Source organism: Oncorhynchus keta, chromosome 35, assembly GCF_023373465.1.
Source record: "Oncorhynchus keta strain PuntledgeMale-10-30-2019 chromosome 35, Oket_V2, whole genome shotgun sequence".
NCBI lineage: Eukaryota > Metazoa > Chordata > Actinopteri > Salmoniformes > Salmonidae > Oncorhynchus > Oncorhynchus keta.
In genome coordinates this window covers 57,115,254-57,137,037 of record NC_068455.1, presented here as the reverse complement: position 1 = coordinate 57,137,037, position 21,784 = coordinate 57,115,254, and the positions used below count along the sequence as shown (strand labels likewise).

The 21,784-nt window shown below is 47.5% G+C and overlaps 1 protein-coding gene across 3 annotated transcripts in view; it reads right to left on the bottom strand.

The window, feature by feature from the left end:
- The window catches only part of LOC118368670 (neurexin-2-like), a 991,707-nt gene that overhangs the window by 89,885 nt on the left and 880,038 nt on the right, over positions 1 to 21,784 (bottom strand). For all 3 annotated transcript variants that reach the window (XM_052497154.1, XM_052497155.1, XM_052497156.1), the window contains one exon: positions 4,573 to 4,744. In XM_052497154.1, the coding sequence (XP_052353114.1) occupies positions 4,573 to 4,744 (172 nt within the window). The remainder of the gene's footprint in view (positions 1 to 4,572; positions 4,745 to 21,784) is intronic.

The window sequence follows — 21,784 nt, the reverse complement described above, 5'->3', positions numbered from 1 at the left end:
ATTGTATGCAATGAACCATATATTGTGGTCAATTAACCATGTATTTGTGGATGTTGATGTGTGCTTGGGGTTATTGTCTTCCTTGAAGACTTGGGGCCAAGATTCAGCCTCCTGGCAGAGGCAACCTAGTTCTTTCGGCTTAAAAGGTACCAGGTAAAGGGCATGATGCCGTTGACCTTAACAAGGGCCCCAGGACCCCGTGGAAGCATAGTAACACCACAACATCGAAGATCCGCCGCCATATTTTACAGCAGGGATGAGGTATTTTCTGCATATGCATTGTTCAACACTGGTGTGCGTGGCCAAGAAGCTCTCGTTTTCTTTTTCATGCCATCCAACAAATGTAAATGCCAGGAGTTTGCTAAACGGCGTTGGCACTTAAATTGGAACCTGCGCATTTTGCAATGGCCATCTCAGTCTCCGGACTTGAACCCCTTTGAGAATGGGTTTGAATTGAAGAGGTCAGTCCATAAGCGCAGATGAAGGATATCAAGGATCTGAGTAGGTTTCTGTATGGAGGAATCGTCCAAGATCCCTCCCAATGTGTTCTCCAATCTCATAAAAGATTTATTTTGACGTACAATACAGTATGTGTACTCTCGGTAGCGGTGATGCTATCCAATTTGTGCACCGCTTGTTATACAGTGCTGTCGACGCAAACCCTATCCGTCAGAGAGCTGATAGCAGCTGGCTTACACAACCCATGCCGAGCAGCTATCTCTATCTCGCTCTCCTTCATCCTCTCTTTCTCATTCTGAGGGGCGGGGACCATCGCTATGGACCCCTGCCTTTCCACTCCACCTCTCTTTTCCCCCACTCACTCACTCGCTCTCCTCCTTTTATCTCCTCTCTCTCATTCTATTCCCCCCCTCCCTTACCCCTATATAACTATTTCCCCACTTCCCTCTTCCTCCCCATCTCTTCCCTCTTCCTCTCCAGCCATTTCTTCACAGGCACAGCCAGGGGCCAAAGCAATAAGACAGCTCTATTGGTGGTGTGCTGCAGACGCCCAGGATCAGGATAGTGTGTTGGCGCAGTGTGCACACTCCACTTGTCATAATGATGAAGTTACTAGGCGACACAAATGCTAATCACCAGGAGGCAGCCCAGCTACAGGGAATGGGAAGTAAGACGGCAATGTAAATAGAAAGTTAAAGGAGCATAGTGCTACTGTTGATGCTGATCCATTGGCTGGTGTTGTAGACAGGCAAACCATATCCCTCTAACTATAGAGCCATTTATGTCACGCCCTGGTCGTAGTATTTTGTGTTTTTCTTCATGTATTTGGTCAGGCCAGGGTGTGACATGGGTTTAGTATGTGGTGTGTAGATAGTGGGATTGTAGCTTAGTGGGGTGTTCTAGGAGAGTCTATGGCTGTCTGAAGTGGTTCTCAATCAGAGGCAGGTGTTTATCGTTGTCTCTGATTGGGAACCATATTTAGGCAGCCATATTCTTTGGTTGTATTGTGGGTGATTGTCCTTACTGTCCTTGTTTGATGTTAGTTGACACAAGTATAGGCTGTTTTCGTTTTGTTTATTGTAGTGTTCGTGTTTAGTCGTGTTTACGTTGTTTAAATAAACATGGATCGCAATCGACACGCTGCAGTTTGGTCCGACTCTCCTTCACCATATGAAAACCGTGACAATTTACACCACGCCAGAGCAATGTTCTGTGTCGTGACTTAAAATACTATTATAGTCATCGTCGTAAATGTCAGGCTGCGCTTCGACGTTCCCTAGCTTTCCGATACGGAAGAAGAAAGGACGAGGAGGAGAGAGGAGAAGGCTGGGATGGAGTGGGAGCGAAATATAGCCAGTCGAGTCAAATGCAACTGCTTTGACGTTGTATTGTATATTAGCTTGGCTGTGGACATATCAATGGGAGTATATGAGGAAAGGGTGTTAGGACTTCCCTTACTACCATCCACGCTATCTGAGACTACTTCCACGCGCGCACGCTCACACACAGTTTATCTTGCAAAGGTGTTTGAATCTGGTTGAAATGTGCTGCAGTTTAACTGAGGGCAGTTCTCAAATTATTTTCAACTTGTTCCCAGTTGTACAGCTGTTAATCATTTACACCACAAAGCAAGGATTCTGGTTTTGTAAGACTGTGTGTGTGTACACTGCCACAACTGGTACCTCACCTTCCTCTTGCCCTCTCCCTTTGTCTCCCCCTCCCTCCCTCCTATGGGAGAGCTCATCTTTCCTTGGTCTGTCCCCACTACCCATTGCCCTCCAAATCACCTGCCCACAGCATATTAGATGAGGAGGAGTCTCCCTTGTCTCCTCCAGCCTGCCAGCTGCCTGACTGGACAGTGTTAGAGACCGTAATGGCTGCTCAGAGAGCCTCCCTGTACTGTGCCAAAATGGTTCCTGAGTTGACCATGAGAGGGCACTTCTCCTAGTGTAGATGGAAACAAAGGAGCCACATCTAAATGAAAGGAGAATCCTGACAGCATTTCTGCAAGCTTTATTCTCTTTCTGGACATAGTTCGATATGATTATTCACCCTGAGTTGACAGTTTTCATAGGGCTCGTTCCTGGTTCACTGGTGGATATGACATTCTCCCTTATGGATAATTCATTTTAATAAAGGCTTTTGATCTTAATGGTAAGAGTCTCTTGAATGAGCTATGTCCACGGATGTTTAGCGTTCGATTTTTTGACATTAGTGTCATTTTAAAATACGTTCTATGTTTGGGAGGGATGCTATTGAGAGAATCCCAGTGGTTTATGTTTCTATCTGGGTCACAGGCTTCTGTTCCGACGCGCCCCCCACTTTAAAACTCCTCTTCCTTCTTTCATTTCACGCACCCCTCGGCTCAATTAGGAAGTCCCCCTTCCTCCCCCTCCATTCCTCTGTCCTATCGGAGCTTTGCTCTCCTAATGCGCAGCATCTCTGAGACAGACAGGGGACCTTCGAAGTGCCACTCGGAATAAACCGTGTGTACATAGCTGACGCGCATGCATAATTGAGTAACAGCAAATCCGCCGGCGCATACTCCCCCCCCGTCCCCTCCTCCACCCCAAACACACACCGCAACAATAGCGCCAACCGCAACGACAAAAAAAATAACAAACCCGAAAACTTCGATCAGCAGGCGAGCTGAGAAGAGAGCCCCTCGACTGACAAACAACGACGGAAGAAGAAAAGATGAAAGGGAAAACGAGGCCTCCGAATTCAATTACAACGAAGGCTGAAAATAGAATGAACGGGGAGCGCCGTTGTCAACAGGCTGCTCGGCTACTGTTGTGCGCCACCTTTAGCGTTATCGCTAACCCCGTTTGAAACGCATGCCACGGCAAGAAAGGACTATTTCCATCACAATGGCCACGGAGAAGAGACTGTCAGGCGGTGCTCTATTCTCCCAGGCTGTGATGCATGGACTTCTGTCCCGGTGCTGACTGATGGATCTAGCTTTTCTCTGCGGGAGACAATAGAACCAAGGTGTGTGGGTTCGATCCCCACGGTGACAGGGGATGCCAGAGTATAGAGAGGGGCCGCATCACTCCTGGATATCACTCCACAGGGGCAAGCGTTTTGGCTTTGAAACAGTGGAGTGGGTCTATTTTCTCAAGAGTTTACCTCAGACACACTCCCCCCAAAATACCAGTAATTGGAGCCATAGAATGAGTCACCTGGAACACTGTGAAACACTCATCTGTGTCTAAGAAAACAATCATTATTACAAAGACAATTAACCCATTCCTTGCCTTCCAGGGTAGTGGTTCTACTTGCGTGAACAGATCAAGCTCAGGGATCAGAAGCAGAAAATGTCTTCCTTGGAATAACCATTGTGGAGGTGGAGTTGAGATGAATACAGTAGAAAACAGCGGAGAGAGACAGCAAGTGAGACTTTTTGAATTGGCAACAAATACCCTCATAATATAACCAGCATATTAAAGGGATTGTTACATGTTTTATTGTATATAATCATGATTATATATGACATTGTTGGGTGTCATACTCATCTGCTGAGTCATAGGTGTGTGTGTGTGTGTGTGTTTATGTGTGTGTGTGTGCATCTTTCTGTATGTGTGTGTTCGAGAACCAGAGGTTTCCCTCCAGCCACCTACACACAGCTCTAGCATTGAGGCATACAGCTCTCACTGTACCTCCACCCAACCCTGCCCCGGCAGGCCTACACGTCCAGTGGCTATATCCACATTACTACCCCCCCAAATACAGCCAGCTACAACCAGTGAGACAGCTATATTCTGGCCTGCTGGTGGGATTTCAGCCCACGTAGACGTGAGGTTGTTTGCCTAAGGACAATCACTGCTCTCTCTCTCTCGGCCTTAATTGCCTGGAAAGTATGCAAGTGTACACTAAATATGTATGAAGTGTTTACACAGAGGTACATAGATATTGCATTTTCCTCTGCTGGGAAAGGCTTAAATTTAACAGATAACTCTTGGGTTGTGGGTTCGAATCCCGTATGCCACTTAATTAACCTTGTTTTTTTGAGTCTCACTTTCTCTCTCTTTCCACTGTATTCCTTTAGATCGACTTGTACTGTAGCCCTGTTGTGTCCCTCCACTGTCCCTCCCTCCATCCCGGTGGTCCTACCTGTGGGGAAGCGTTCGATGACGGGCTGGCTGTCCACCTGCAGGGTAGCGTTGCCGCCGCTGCGCGTGAAGCGCACCACGTGGTATTTGCCGTCGCTCACCGCCACTGCACTCTCCTCGATGGCGATGTCGTCCGTTCCCACGTTGAAGATGACGCCGATCCTTCCTCGTTCCTAGCAGGAAAGAGAGAGAAAAGGGAGCTGAGCGGGAGACGACGTCTTTCATCTCTGCCCAAGTGCGGATCGGTGAAAGGTGTGTCCGGGTTCTGGATAGGACCAGGCAGACTTCGAACCCAGGTCAAAGGTCATCGGATGCTACTTTAAACCATGCTAGCCCGCTAAGCTAAAGCCTACAGTTGGCATTAGCTCTGGGTGCTGTCAACCACATCACCTTTAGATCTAGGATGGAGTTAACCACGTCCACTACACATAAATGAAAGGGCTATTCAAATATGCCATTATATTTCCATCAAGTTTAAAACAGTGTTCAACATATACACTCTACAGTATGACAAGTACAGTGCAGTGGCCAATGCTCCAGTGTGTGTTCTGATCACGGGTTGGGGCGTAACGGTGTTCAGTCATGCGTGAAGAATGAATGAAGAATGGACTACTTGTTGAGGACTCCGCCACCTTTAGCATTCATCACCCTCTTAACCCCCTCCCGTCTCGCATCTATTAGTGTTGACAGCCTCCTACTGCTTTGAGTTTATTACATTCTACCCCCACCCACATCTCTCTCTCCACTCCTCCCGTCCCTCGCTCCCGCTTTTACCCTGCTCCTGCGCCCCTCTTCCTCTCCTGTCCTCAGTCCCCAGGAAAGGTCAAAGTCATTTCCAGAGTTACTCTGGCTGCCATGAGGGGATGGAGGGAGGGAGAGGGGGAGAGGGAGGGAAAGGTAGAAACACGATGCACTACAGACAGAGACTCCTCCACTCTTCACTCCAACAAGTTGCTATCTAGATCCCAAAAGGAGAACCATTTTGGGTTCGATGTAGATGGGTTCTTACATGGAACTCAAAAGACTTCTACCTGGAACCAAAAAGGGTTCTTCTATGGGGGACAGCCAAAGAACCCCTTTGGAACACTTGTTTTCTTAGAGTGTCGCTTCTGTTGTGCGTGTTCACTGCTGTGACTATCTAATGGCAGCCGGTGCCCTTCCCATTGGCCGCTTGTCCGTGCCTTTTTCCAACAGCACTTCCTGGTTTGACACGAGAGGTCAAACTCGTTTGCTGCGGGGATCGCAGTGCACGCCGCTATTGCTCTGCTCTAGACCCCTCTTCCGCCATCATCTCCATTGATCGCTTCATCTAATTAGCTATGTGCATTTATTTAGTTGAAAAACCTTCTCCGCATGCCACAATACTGTGAGGTTCAGCTATGGCTTTAGCTTACAGCAATGTTTTAATAATTCATGCTACATTAAATGTTTTAGGAATATTTTTTTTAAAAAGCTGCTAAAATGTTACAGGGACTAAAGTATCAAGTTAATTGAGTAAATAGGAGCGAGAGGTTGGGATGTAAAATTGATGAGTTGTGTAATCACGGTCACAATTATCGAACACGCATCTCGCCGGGATAAAACAGCCATGCTATTTAATGAGGAGAGCGCTCGGGTGACAGGGACGATTAAGTGTGCTCAAATGGTGGTGTCACTGGATGCGTTCAGAGCGTGATTAATACCTTTAAAGGATCAACAGAGGCTTAGCCAAATGTATCAGTCAAACTGTCTGTCAGGATAATAGACCTGGTTCAATTTGAATAGACGCCTGTGTTTGGCGGTGCTAGCCGCCGCACCTACGATCGCCGAGGCTTAAATACAGTGGAATTCAAAATATCCATTGAGTTTGTTGACATTTTACAAAGGAACTTTGGAGTGATGACCTAAGCCCCTTAGGGACATCAAGCATAAGTCCTCAGGGGACACACGGCTCCTTGGCACTTTATCAATCAATGAACGTTATTGAATGACCAGAGACTCCGTATAGGGCTGCCTGGCTTCTCGTGTCTAAACCCACTATTGATTAATAAGAACAAATAAGAACAAACATAAATGACGTCCCTTTAATGATTACACCATCTTTTTACTCCCAGAGGGGGGATCCTAAATTGCGGAGGTTAGCCAAATGCTAACGCAGTGCAGTAAACAGTAGGTAAGCACTTCTCCTGCCTCACCACTGCCCACCCACAATAAAGTGCGAACACTAATTGCGTTACCTTTTTTTCCTCGAGAACTAATTACATTTTCCACTAGACAGTAATTTTCTTTGGGAAATGAATCCCTAGTATTAGGGTATTAGCGGAGGGGGAAGCGCACGGGGGAAAGAGATATTTACAGAGAGATTAGCATTTATGTTCCGCAACATTAGGGCTACTTCTCTCTCGCCTGCACTGGGGAATGTGTCGACCCCCTTACACAAAGCAGCCGACGGGAATCGCTGGTTTTTTTTTTTTTTTTTTTTGAAAAGACGATTTCTGTGTTGCCGTAATATCATTTTAATGGCCGTTCCCTTAAGCAAAATATCACAGGAAGAAAAAAAGGCCCATAATCCCCTATGACTGGGAGCAGTCATGCACATACAGTAGCCATGAAATTAAGGGAGGGAGGGAGGGGGGATGGCTTAGGTACGGCACTGTAGTAACCAACATTAAAAATCAAATGTCTTTTAAAACATGAAAAGCTTAAAAAACAATTAAGACAGTTAAGACGTCTCCTAATTTGTTTTAACCGGGAGTCTAATGGGCACTATTGCTTGGCTTTTATTGTGCCAGTCCCAGTTGTTAGTTAGCTGGGTCAATCATGTGGATCGGCAGGGGGGGCTGTTGTGGTCTTGGAGGGACCGGAGTCCTGTTGGCTTTATGGATGCTTTTCAATTAACCACTGATTTAAACCTAGGGGGGGGTGTACCATCACATCCTGCTAATGACTTCAATTAAACAATCAAAGCTCTGGGATGGTATAGAGAAGGCCTAAGGAGCCTCCCCCCCCGTGGTCACACAGCTAGGGTGGAGTTACTACACAGCTCTCTGGGGTGGGCTACAAATTAGAATTAAAAGCATCCGGCAGATTCCGGAGGATCCACAAGTCTCTTATTCCAAGTGTGGTTGCGTAACTCTTTAACTTTTTGGCTTTATGCTTTCACTTTGTGTCCAGTAGGGTTTTAGATGAAGGTGTTCCTGTTATAAGAAGGGTGTCGTTCCTGACCGCCTGATCTGACTAGTAAAAACCTTTCAAGCAATAGTACATTGGTGTCAGAAATGGGCAGAGTAGAAGTTTTAAAAAACTAGGCTACAGAGAGCATTTCAGAGGGGATATTTGGACATGACCTTGCAGCGTGTGAGTGTGGTTGAAGTAAGCTGGGCATATGGATGGGAATGTGAATGAGGAGTACCAGACCGAGGTGTGTGTGTGTGTGTGTGTGTGTGTGTTAGCGCGTGCTAGGGTTATCAGTCAGCCTCCAAGAAGGCTTACCGTCGATCAGACTAAAACGAAAGGCTGAGAGAAAGACAAGAAGAGAGAGAAAGTGCGCACGCGGTAGAGAGGGGATGTGAAGGATATTGAGCAAGGAGCACGGAGAGAGCGAAATAGCAACACTGCATGATTAAAAAAAAAAGAAGAAAATCGGGAACCTTGACGATCTTCAAGGGCCTTGAGGTGCACTGTGATCAAAGAGTCTTTTGAAGATGTCAAGATGGCTTTTCTCCCCCCACTAAACATATCGGTATAGTCAATTAAGAAGGAGAGGGGGGGGGGGGTTAAAAACTGACAAAGAGAGAAAGGATTGCTGCGTTTCAGGGATTTGTTTCCTGCGTTATTTTCTAAGTGGCTCATGGATAGAACAACGGTCTCCTCTCTCATCCCCCGATCTTCATCTCCCCCCTCCGCTACTCCATCTCTTTATTCTCCCCAGTCTAAGTGTGATGCCAGAAGGGACGCGGAAGACGTGGAAGGATGAATGAAGGAGCCAATCACGACTGCCAGAAAACTGCCGGGGAGGTTAATGGCGGATTGGTAGAGGATGCCAGTCATTTTGTTTATTCATTATTAAGGAATGATTCAGCGGAATTGATGTTTTTCAGTAGAATCAATGGAAAACCAAGAGATACAGCCTGGAATTAGGTATGTGGATATATTGGCCTGTAAATATGAATGAAGGGGTTTCATTGATCAGAACCTTCCATTCTTAAAATGGTCCATTCACATAAGATAGGGGTCATATCGTTTCACCCCAGGGCTGGGGTGACATTGTATACTGTGGCAGAATAATAATGATAATGAATGCATGAGGCTAATCCGAACATATGAGGGATTGATTTAGTCAGGGGCTGCTGTTTTAGGATGGTTAATCTCCGTCTCTCTCTCTCTCTCTCAGTCAGAAACGACAGCAGTGTTGCGTAACCACAGGGAAGAGGTTGTTATGTAAGATGAGGCCGTATACCAGCAGCTAAAACCCCTTTTTTACATTCACAGCTCGGCTAAACCACATCAAGGACTGTCTCTGACTGATGTTTTCTACCCGGTAGACCACAGGGTGTGTGGTACAGGTCCTCCAGATAAGGGGGGCTGACAGCGCAGCACGTGTGATTTGGATTTGGGCGGCGGCGGTTGGGGAAACGAGGGGGGTGTGACAAAAGGGGTTCCTGTCTGGAATGTGAGTGTGCCTATCCTTCCCCCCTGTCTCCCCCATCCAAATCTCCCTCCCCCCTCTCCCCTCATCCAACTCTCTCTCCCTCCCCTCTATCCAACTCTCTCTCTCCCCCTCCCCCTTATCCCCCCCCATCCAACTCTCTATCCCTCCCTCCCACCCCACCTCTCTCTCTTCTTCACTCTCTCCGCTCGGCACAGTCCGCCTCATTTGTATGTGTTTGCAGTAATCTGCGGCAGTCACCTTGAGAAAGTTGTCCCCATCTCCTCATCTTAATAGCGCTTTATCTCTCTCTCATTCTCTCCCTTCCCCATATCTCTTACAGTCAGTGCTTCAGCGTCTAACCAGCCCCTGCTCTGTGAGACAACGACATGAAACCCAGGCTATGATAAAGGATCCCATTTCGTTACAAATCAATCTGTCAGAGAGGCTGGGAGGGAGAGAAACGATACTCGTGTGTGTGTGTGTGTGTGGTGGGGGGGGGTTGAAAGATAGTGAGAGAGTGTGTATGTGGGACAACCTGACTTCCATGAGTCACACTAGGCATGCCCAGATGTGCTATACTTCCCCTGCCACTGATCTGAGGTGGTACAGCAACATTTATGCTTATCATTCCAATACAACATTTATGCTAATTGTTCTAATCGAAACGCATCTCTCTGTGCAGTCATAATAAACAGGAACTTAATCGCGACAGTCTTGCCGACCCTCAGCCTCAGGTGGAAACCATTCATTCCCTCCAGTGCCAGTAATTGAGCCCCAGCACAAAGCACACGTGCATACACACAGTTGGATCATTACTGCTGGGTACTGGTGATCTGAGCCAGTGAGACTGGTGATTGATGATGTCCTTCAGCTCATGACCCACTGGCCCTGTAGGTCAGAACCCTCTCAGACACACCTAATATGAAAGCACACACACACACACACACACACACACACACGGCCATATGATGAACACACACAGAAGTACTGAAGCCAATAAACAAACATGAAAGAACGCCTGCGTCATTGAGTGGAGGTTGCTGATGAAGTGGGGACCACCATGGCGGGTGGTTGTGTTTATAAAGATATGTGGCAGAGGGCTGATGGACACACTCAGAGGGTGTGTCGATGTGTGTGTGTGTCGTGCCTGAGTGTGCATACATGCTTGTGGGTGATTGTGTGTGTGTGCGTGGCGCTCGGGGTTTGTTGACTATTTAGAGTTTGCCTGCGGCTTGGCTCCACCAGAACAACACACAGCAGAAGTGGGATGTGTCGAATGGCTGACATGCTGGTTGTGTTCTGTCTCAGAGCGTGTGTGTGATCATGTGAGACAGGCTTGGAGCTCCCGACACGGATCAAAATGTCAGGGTTTGCGTGTGTTCGTTTCTCTGAGTGTGTGTCTGAGTATTTGGGTACGTGTGTGTGTGTGTGTGTGTGTTCAGTGTGTGGACGTGCACGTGTACGGCATGTGTGTGGCTACGTGTGTATGTAAATATGTGTGTGTACAGTCGGTGTGTCTGCGTTCAATGTGTGTGCGTGTACTGTATTAATCACAACCAGAACTAAAATCCTGCGTAATTTGGTCAGCTGCGTGATTAAGTTCTGGGTGCACACGTGTGAAGCAGACGTAGTCTAAGCACCGCCTTCGCCCCACGCTTGGTAAGACCACGTAATCGGTGACTAAAACCCAAACACCAGAACTACTGCTGCTCGTTATCCTACACATTCCATCCTGTTGCGACAGATTATATCCACTCGAGATTAGTACTTTACGTGTGTGTGTGTGTGTGTGACAACTTAGAATCCTTACAACAAATAGAATGACAGATCACCACTTGACGCCCGCAATCCTCCCCCACTCACTCAGCCATGTCAAATCAAATCGTATTAGTCACATGTGCCGAATACAACAGGTGTAGACCTTACAGTGAAATACTTACTTTACAAGCCCCTAACCAACAGTGCAGTTTCAAAAAATACAGATAAGAATCTGAGATGAAAGTAACAAGTAATTAATAGAGCAGCAGTAAAAAATAACAATATATACAGGGGAGTGCCAGTACAGAGTCGATGTGCGGTGGCACCGGTTAGTTGAGGTAGTATGTACATGTAGGTAGAGTTCATTAAAGTGACTATGTATAGACGACAACAGAGAGTGGCAGTGGTGTGGAGAGGGCGGTTCAGGAGTCTTATGGCTAGAGCCTTGACTAGAGTCTTCAAGAGTCTTATGGCTTGGGGGTAGAATCTGTTTAGAAGCCTCTTGGACCTAGACTTGGCGCTTCGGTACCGCTTGCCGTGTGGCAGCAGAGAGAACAGTTTATGACTAGGGTGGCAGGAGTCTTTGACAATTATTAGGGCCTTCTTCTGACACCGCCTGGTATAGAGGTCCTGGGTGGCAGGAAGCTTTGCTTGATGTACTGGGCCGTTCGCACTGTCCTCTTTAGTGCCTTACGGTCAGAGGCCGAGCAGTTGCCATACCAGGCAGTTATGCAACCAGTCAGGATGCTCTCAATGGTGCAGCTGTAGAACCTTTTGAGGATCTGAGGGCCCGTGCCAAAGTTTTTGCCAAATAGCTTTTGCCGTGCCCGCTTCACAACTGTCTTGGTGTGCTTGGACCATGTTAGTTTGTTGGTGATGTGGACACCAAGGAACTTGAAGCTCCCAACCTGTTCCACTGCAGCCCTGTTGATGAGAATGGGGGTGTGCTCAGTCCTCTTTTTCCTGTATTCCACAATCATCTCCTTTCTCTTGATCACGTTGAGGGAGAGGTTGTTGTCCTGGCCCCACATGGCCATGTCTCTGACCTCCTCCCTATAGGCTGTCTCGTTGTTGTCGGTGATCAGGCCTACCACTGTTGTGTCATCGGCAAATTGAATGATGGTGTTGGAGTCGTGCCTGGCCGTGCAGTCATGAGTGAAAAGGGAGTACAGGAGGGGGCTGAGCACGCACCCCTGACGGGGATCAGCGTGACGGATGTCGAGGGGACTTTTGACGTTGTCACGGTGTAAATGATAAACTCAGCTATCAGTCTACATGGCCCTCAGCCTCCCCTTTCAACTCCTGAGCCTGGAGTTGTTGAAATCTCAAGTTATGACAGATTGGCGTACGTCGGCGCCGCCATGACTCAAAATCAAGGGGCACCACATCTCCAACCCAATCAAAGAGCAGAGATGGAGCGAGATTAAGAACCCTCAGCTGATTCTATTAGCCTCTCGGAGTATCACTGTCTTTAAGTGTCTAACTTTCTCTAACGATTCTAACGGTTTCTAGTCCGTCCACTGTGTGACTGAGTCAGAGGAGGCTGGTGGGGGGAGCTATAGGAGGACGGGCTCATTGGAATGGCTGGAATGGAATGAGTGGAGCGGCATCAAACATACGGAAACCACAGGTTTGACTCCTTTCCTTTCCTTCCATTCCAGCCATTCCAATGTGCCTGTCCTATAGCTCCCCCCACCAGCTTCCAGTGGACTGAATGGCTCCTGGAGATGAAGAAGAAATAATAGAGACAATGGATAAGACCGTCCTGCTAAATGACTCAAATGATGTAGTGTAGCTAGTGGCCATTTAGGAAGCTATGGGCCTTTTCTTTCTCTCTATTCCATGTCTGTTTCACTGCAGCCATCGCTGCTTCTCTCCAGTCCCCCTCTCCCTCCTTCCCTATGGACCTGCTACAGGATTGAGTGGTGGTGTTGCATGGGACTTGGCAGGATCCCACTCGCCTTCACCTCATGTGTTGGAGTGATATGCTGCGAACAGAGAAAGGAACTGCTAACGATTTCTCTGTGCGGTGTGCTCTCTGTGTGCCATGCATGAGTCTCCAGGGTGTGCCCACGGGAGGGGAGGGAGGGGGGACACACACTCGATTTTCAGATTTTCTGGCGCGAGCAAATAGTGGGAATTGAACAAAATACACCTGGGGAATAATTAACCAAAGGATTTAATGGGTGTAATTTGAGATGAAAGCGTGAGGAAGACAAAGAGACTGAGAGGAGGAGTGCCAAATTGATCAACTCTTCTTTACACAAAGAAATTAATTTTCCATGTGTTTTCAACTGTGTGTGTGTGTGTGTGTGTGTGTGTGTGTGTGTGTGGGTTTGAGCAACAGAGAGGATGTGAGGGAAAGACAATCTCGTTGTGTGTGTGCGCACGTGCATGCGTAATTGCACCCGATTCCCCCTCCCCCCCAAAAAACGCTTGAGGAAGAGAAGCGTGCAGACGGGCACAAATGAAGCAAATGGGACAAAATCAAGAACAAAGTATTTTCGGTCTGCCAATCCCTCCTCTACTCTTTCCCTGTCCTCTCTCTGTTCCCCGCCCCACCGCAGAACAACTGCAATGGACCACAAGGGTGCTTTGTCCCTTCCTTCTTGTCCCCACGCATTTCTTCATCGTACAAATACAGCATGTACACGCTGTGCATTCCAATAAAAGTTTGGAACACAGAAGTAGAATACGAGGCAACCGACCATCAATGAACAGCGATGATGTGACTATTATGCAGTTGCGATTGCTTAGTTCTTTTCTAAATAAGCACCAGGGAACAGTGAAACGTCTAATAAAGTGTAACCAAGACCACTGTCGAAGCAGAGAAATACTGCACAGTAACCGTTCTCGGCGTACGGAAAGCAGTAAACCTCAAGTACCAAAAAGTGAATTTCACGCATAACCGCCACTGAAATGTCCCTCTGTCCAGCCGAGAGAGAAACACTTTCGACGACTTTTGTTTGTGACCATAATCAGATAATATGGAGTGCATTTTATCTCTCAGTTTCTGCTAATTTAAGAACCGTGCAAAAGCCTTAAGAGCTCAGCATCTCACCCCCTTCCTTTCTTTCTTTCTTCAACTGCACCTCTTCTTTATCCCCTTTCCCCTGTCTCCATCGGGCGACCTAGCGATTAGAGCTTCTGGCTACTTAATCGAAAGGTTCGTAGTTTGAATCCCTAAACTGACAAGGTGGGAAAATCGGTCGATGTGCCTTGGGTAAGACACGTAACCCTAATTCCCCGAACCTGGCCGTGACCCCACTCTCCAAGGGTGTCTCAGGGTTATGCAAAATACACAGTTCCAATTCACACCTGCATATTAATACACACTTGAGAAATAGGACAAATAAGCACCCAGCTAATTATTATTAGTATTATTATTCTCCCTTTCTTAAATTTGCCACCTGTCCATCCATTAATCTGTTGCCCTATCTATCGTTCCGTCAGAGAGTTGGCTCTTTCTCGCTCAACTTTGTTGGTCTTGGCACAAGGTTGAAGCTGAGCAGAGGGGAACAGCTGCCCAGCACACAGGCTAATATTTGCTCGCTGCTAAACTGAGCAAACACGGATAAACCGCCCACAACCCCCCCCCCTCTATCTCTCGCTCTCTTTCGCATTTCCGCCTAGCTACCTTTCTGTCCCCTCTATCTCGCTCTTCCTTCTCCGGTTCAAGGTTGTTCACGGTGATTGGTGGTTTAAGGGATGGCTGTGTGTGCATGTGAGGGTGTGTGTCGGGGGACCTTCACCTCAAGAGGCCCTCTATTTTAGACAGAATCATTCCCTGTGGGCCAGTGGAAACGAACCTGTCCACTCCTCTAACTGGGATTTCCTTTTAAGGCCCGAAGTGATTGAAACAGTCAGGTCAAAACATCCCTCGGTGTCTAAACCTAATCTCCTTGGTTTTTCTCCTCGAAACAATTCACTAACTTTACACACCTCTGCTAGGTCATCTGAGTACACTTTTTGAAGGACCCCCATAAGTGCTGCCTGCTGGTATGCCTGTGTGTAATCATGAGTATGTGTTGTAACATCATTTCACTCTCCCTTTTTCCAGTCCCAGTTGTGTGGGGTTAAGTGCGGTGGAGACCCTAGTGCTAAGTGCTGAGGCTGACACAGTGTTCAGAATGAATGCTCAGCTCAACTGCACTCTGCCTTGACACAAACATCTACATAGAGACACCTGCTGCAGAGGAACAAACTCGTGAGACAGAATTGATTTGGCAAAAACACCCAGCGCCCTTGGGGGTGGTTGCTGGGAGCTGAAAGCGACACTGAACACACCACTGTTTCCTGTCAAATCATCTCAAATAGGTTTGGCGGTGATTCAGTTAAAGGGTGTCTTCTCTAGATAACACCAACCACAGCAATTCACCTTGATATCTTGTGTCCACTCACAACGATGACATTGATTTAAAATAACAAGTATTAAAATTCATCAAATATCTAAAAGGGTCCATAAGTGCCCAATTACACTATTATAAAACCAGAATCTAGCCTACAGGCCTATGGCAGCCCTGTTGCTGCCCGAGTAAAAATAAACCAGACCACTCTCTCTCATCCTGTTTGTGATGTTTCCCCCTCCACTACAGGCCTACAGACCACTGGTGACATGGCCTCAGGGGGATACATTGTTTGTGATGTTTCCCCCTCCACTACAGGCCTGGCAGCTCTGGGGATGACCACTGTTTGTGACCCCCTCCAGGGCCTGACACAGACACGACTGGACATGCCACACAGGCCACCATATCCTGTTTGTGATGTTTCCAACAACGCCATGTCAGGGGGATGGGTGGCATATCACCAGCACTAACATCAGCCTTATGGGGGAGGAGAAACCGAACATACTCCACGCCAGATCCAATGTCATCATAGTGTAGAAAGCCATTAGGAATTGAGGACTCATGTTACTGGACAGTCCCTTTTGTTTTTATTTTCAAGATGTTTTTGGGCTGCTCTAGCTGTTTTACCCCTCCCCCCCTCCCTCCTTTGCTGGAAAGTCCATCTCTTTTACCCTGCTTTCTACTGTGTGTGTCTGTGCTCCGCGGTCGGGGGCCAGGTGTTACCGAACACTCCCAGCAGGTGATAAACACACAGTCTCCTCGTTGCCCGCAGGTACTTCCTGGTAGAGTCCTGCACGGCTGTTTATGAAATGTTTTTTTTTAAAGCCAGCCACATCAATTCCTAGCCCCACACGATAGTAGACATCAGGACAGATTTGATTTTCCCGCAACCCGATCCACCCGCATAGAATTGTTCCGACACTCCAAATAACAGCAATTTATTTCGTTGTCTTTATGACCCGAGAGTAATAGGCTATTAGGCTACTCCCTTTCCCTGCATGAATGAATTTGTCTGCGTGTCTACTCAACATTTGGATAAAAGGAAACCATGCCGTGAATTAAGAACGATATCTTATTTTCACGATGCGATGCGGCTTCGCTTTGAGAAAAGAGCCTCCGAATTAGCCGTCTTACCAAATGAAAGCTTTATAGCCGATGTAACAAAACAAGACCTTTACATTCAACAAATAGTGTAAGTCAAACTTGAATGAACAGTCCCAGAATTAAATAGGCTGCAAAAATAGCCTACATTTAGGCTATTTATAGTAGGCTATACTCAACATTTGGTTTAAACTTCATATGTCCTTGCGTATGGTCTAAATCAGGACTCTCAGACCATGGTCCTGTTCTAACCTGGTTCGTAACAAACGCCCGAATTACTGTAATAGTTAACTGAAACATTGTAAACAAATACTGCTTGCATTTTTTGCAGGCTGTGTATCCATCTACCTGGGTTGTTATCCTCCTTGTCCACAATGACTCCGACAATCATTCCAAACCCTGGGATTTCACTCGCACAAAACCTGTCTCCTTGAATACCGTATTCCACCATCGTGACGTTTATTTGGATTTTTCTTCCCCCAGGGAAAGGAAACTTGGCCATGTCTTGTCAAACGGAGGGAGGAAATGTTTCAGCGCCACACACACACACACACACACACACACAACTGGACAGTTCCCTGCTCCACTCTCTCACTGCGCGTGTAGCTGGTAACTTGGGCCTGGCACAAAACGTTTCCAACATTCGTCACGAAGCCTTAACGTGAGTCTCGCATTAGAGGGTGACGCCACTCTCTCTCGGATGCCACTTCTTTTCTCGCTCTAGTGTGTCCCTCAAATGGCACTTACAGTGTGACTCTACATAGGGCATCGTTTTCACCCTAAAATTAGTGCACTGTACAGGGAACAAGGGTGCCATTTGGGTCCCGGCTCTTCTCTTGCCGTCTCCTCCTGCTCTGCGTAAGCTCACCTGAACACTCCCGTACAACCGCAGCCCTCTATAGCTGTGTCTCTAGATACTGTGCCATTGAGTAGTTGAATTGCATATTCCATATACAACCAGCAATAACTTCAGGGAAAATCCCAGCCTGTATTCTGGAGCATACTGTGTCTTTACCGAAGGGCGGGCACAACACGAAAACCTCAGATGATGTACGATAGGATCTAAGCTACCACATGTGCGATTGCGCATATGAGTTTGAGGATTTGAGTTTAGGCATTTTTAGACGTTTAAGGTTAAAAATGACGTTGAAATTGAATACATATTTAAAACTGTTTGACAACCCTGTTCGTAAGCTTTTAAATTATAGCAATCTCAACGGTTGATCTTTTCCAGTGACGAAGACATCAATGTCTCATGGTATGGTGGGGTATGCAAAATAGGTCAACTTTGAGCACCTTTATCTCTTGAATGTTTTGGCATTCGGGTCCAAAAAGCCATTTTTCTGAACATTCGGGCAAATATGTATGGAAGGTTGCTGTCAACAAAGTGATTGAATTCAAATGAATTTGCCCTCAACACAATTGACCTCTCTCTCAATATGGCTGGTACTGTATGTTCACTCACTAAATCCCATTTGGAAAAAGATGAACCCGCACAGCCAGTCAGATTGCCTTGTATGTGCATTGGAAGACGAAACATGATTCCAAAACTTTAAAATCAAACCAAATGTAAATTCGTCCCCACAGTTTACAGCCGGTATAAAAGGTGAAATGCTTATGTGTGCTAGTTCCCTCGACATGGCAGTACAAAATCACAAGTAATAGAAGAGCTAGCATGCATAGTAATATCCTGATATGTACACAATATAATAATGTGACGTAAATCGAGCGCGGTAGTAATTTTGTCACCCTCATCATGGCAAAGACACGGAGAAATGCATATGATGCAGCTTTCAAGTTGAAGGCGATAAATCTGGCTGTTGGAAAAGGAAATAGAGCTGCTGCATGGGAGCTTGGCCTTAATGAGTCGATGATAAGACGTTGGAAACAGCAGCGTGAGGAACTGACTCAGTGCAGAAAGACAACAAAAGCTTTCAGAGGGAAGAAAAGCAGATGGCCCAAAGTATTTGCAGCCACTCGACATCAGTGTAAATCGTGCATTTAAGGTGGCGCTCCTTGTTCAGTGAGAGGCTTGGATGACAAGTGGGGAGAAATCCTTCATTAAAACGGGCCGCAGGCGAAGAGCATCTTATGGTCAAGTCTGCCAGTGGGTCCTGACAGCGTGGAGCATTGTCAAAAAATCCACTATCATCAACGGGTTTCGAAAGGCTGGACTGCTGCGTGTTGAAGGGGCAGCATGAGCTCAGCGGGGTATTTGCCTCCGGATGAAAGTGACGAGAGTGACAATGAAAACGATCCAACATCGGACGAAGCAATTCTGAGGCTATTCAACTCCGACACCGAAGGAGATGACTTCAGTGGTTTCAGTGCACAGGAGGAGGAAGATAGTGACCAATGACTTTCTTGGTAGGCTACTGTTTGGAATTTTTGTTACAAGCCGTGTTTCATTAAAGCCTATTTATTTTTGTTACAAGCCGTGTTTCGTTTAAACGCTGTGTAAAGTTCATTTGTTTCAATGTACCGGTAGGCACCTGCGGCTTATAGACATGTGCGGCTTATTTATGTACAAAATACATATTTTTGAATAATTCAGTGGGTGCGGTTTATATTCAGGTGCGATTAATAGTCCAGCAATTACGGTAAATCAACAGTACATAGATTAGCGGCGTTGACTGTCGTAGGTGTGTGTGTGTGTTTATGGCTGGTTATGGGTGTGTGTGTGTGTGTGTTTATGGCTGGTTATGGGGTTGTGTGTGTGTGTGTGTGTTTATGGCTGGTTATGGGGGTGTGTGCTTGCGTGTAAGGGTTGGACGTGTCAGTGCGAATAGTCTAAGGTGCTGACAATCTCTACCCTTGATTGCCATGCTGTCTCTATGAATCTCTATTTGAACTAGATCTTTGGCTCCTAGTCCTGAGGGCCATTCATCTTCCTGCCTCGCTGAGATAACGATGCCGCGCTGACGCCCAGTGTGGTGCCTGTAGCCGGTGCCAGGTGACACATCCACCGTGGTTTAGCCAGTGGAAGGGCGCCAGCGTGACTGGGCACACGTATGGAACTGCTGACCTGTGTGTGAGAACAGAGAGTTTGGGATGGAGGGACGGAAGTAGAGGTGGGGTGAGAGGGAGGTCATGTCCCACTTTGTCCCCATGGCGTCTCCTTTGCTGCCTTGCACCCCACAGTGGCCTAGAATAGCATCACGCCCGCAGGCTGCCTGGATAGCCTTCACACGGGGTACACACGCTAGCATTCGAAACACACAAACGCACACACACACAGACACAGGCACATATACGCAAGCAGGGCCCGCATACACAAACACGCACGCATGCACAGTGGATGCAGGGAATGACGCGGGTGGTTGCGCGATTGTGCCCCGTGCGTCAACCGGGAACTCCCACAATACCTTTCAGATGGCGCACTTCCTTCCAGCTGAATCCAGAACGGACTCGTATCATTGTTCAGTGTTCATATCCAGATCCTAACCTTGCTGACAACCCCTCTCCATTATGGAGATTCCTGTTCATTGTTATTCACAGCACTGGAGTTCTCCTCTCCTAACAAAGTCAGAATGCCTCTCTTCCTTATCCCCGACGAACAATGCTGATCCTTGAGGAGTGGAGGAGTTGTGAGAGGAGCGCACACACCTTTGAGATCCACGTGCACGCTACTGAGAGACACATTGTGTGAAGCGAGAGGCGTACACTTTTGAGCACGTGCACACACTGGTGAGAGGCACACGCGCTATTTGCGAGACCCACTGTAGACTAGAACACTAAGAAGTGCCTGTCATGTCACTGCAGAACAGTAGAGGACCCTATTCCTGTGTTTTTTGGGGGGTTGCATTGTAGTGTACACACACACTGTAGTGTATAACAAGGGCAAATACAACTCGTTACAACAGAGCAAATGGAGCATAACAGTACCTGTAAATAACCAACAGCACTGGCTCATAAATATACCAGTACAAACCACACTGTGTGTGTGTGTGTGAGGTGGCACCTGTACTCTTTAACATCTTCCTCCTTTGTGTCACCCAGAGGACAGCAGCAGGGTTGCCGTGGATGGATGGAAACCTAGTCGGGTTCTTGAGCTGCAGTATGTGCTCTGGTGGCCCACACTCCGGAAGACCTTCAGTCCTTCCTAGTAACAGCAGGTTTTTAATACCTATATATTTTTTAATTTAACCATTATTTAGCTAGGCAAGTCAGTGAAGAACGAATTCTTATTTACAATGACAGCCTACCCCGGCCAAACCCAGACGAGGCTGAGCAAATTGTGTACCGCCCTATGGGACTCCCAATCACGGCCAGATGTGATGCAGCCTGGATTCGAACCAGGGGCTGCGGTGATGCCTCTTGCAATGAGATGCCGTGTCTTAGGCCGCTGCCCCACACGGAGCCCAGTGAGGGTCTATAGCAGGATGGGACTGTCTAACAACACCACCAAGACAGAGGTGGTCTGCCAATGGAGATCCAGCCCTCCACCCAGCATGCCTGTCTTCACCATTGAACACAAACCACTGGCAACAGTCCTATTATACATATACCTGGACCATACAGTCCTGACCCTACAGTCCTGACCTTACAGTCCTGACCCTACAGTCCTGACCTTACAGTCCTGACCTTACAGTCCTGACCTTACAGTCCTGACCCTACAGTCCTGACCTTACAGTCCTGACCTTACAGTCCTGACCTTACAGTCCTGACCCTACAGTCCTGACCTTACAGTCCTGACCCTACAGTCCTGACCCTACAGTCCTGACCCTACAGTCCTGACCCTACAGTCCTGACCCTACAGTCCTGACCTTACAGTCCTGACCTTACAGTCCTGACCTTACAGTCCTGATCCTACAGTCCTGACCCTACAGTCCTGACCCTACATTCCTAACCCAACTGCACTAGCCCGGACATGTCATTTGAATGTCTCAGGAGCGCTTGCCGCGGGAGATCCTGTATGGCCAGCTACACCTGGTTCCGGCGGTCTGCAGAGGGGCAGACGAAGCGCTATAAGGACCAGTCCGAAAACGTCAACCCCACAGACCTGGGGGACGCTGCTGCCGACCGTTCCACCTGGTGGCAGCTCTGCCACAGCGGTGTACAGAGGTGGGAGGAGGAGAGGAGCACAAAAAGGCAGCAAAGAGAGCTCAGGAGACATACAACCATTGCTGCCCCAGACAACACAGACTGCACATTCCCCACCTGCAGTAACGTTTGTGGCTCTCTAACTGGACTCTAACAGTCGCCAAAGAACCATTAACTCAGAAGTGGAAGTCATCATCCGATGCCACAAGCAAGTAAGTGTGTGTGGGCGCACAATACTGTGCGTTTGTGTTTGTATATGTCTCCCTCTATTCAGCCCTCATTTCGAATCGACAACACCACAACAGCTCTCCAGTACATCCAGTCTGGAAAGTGGT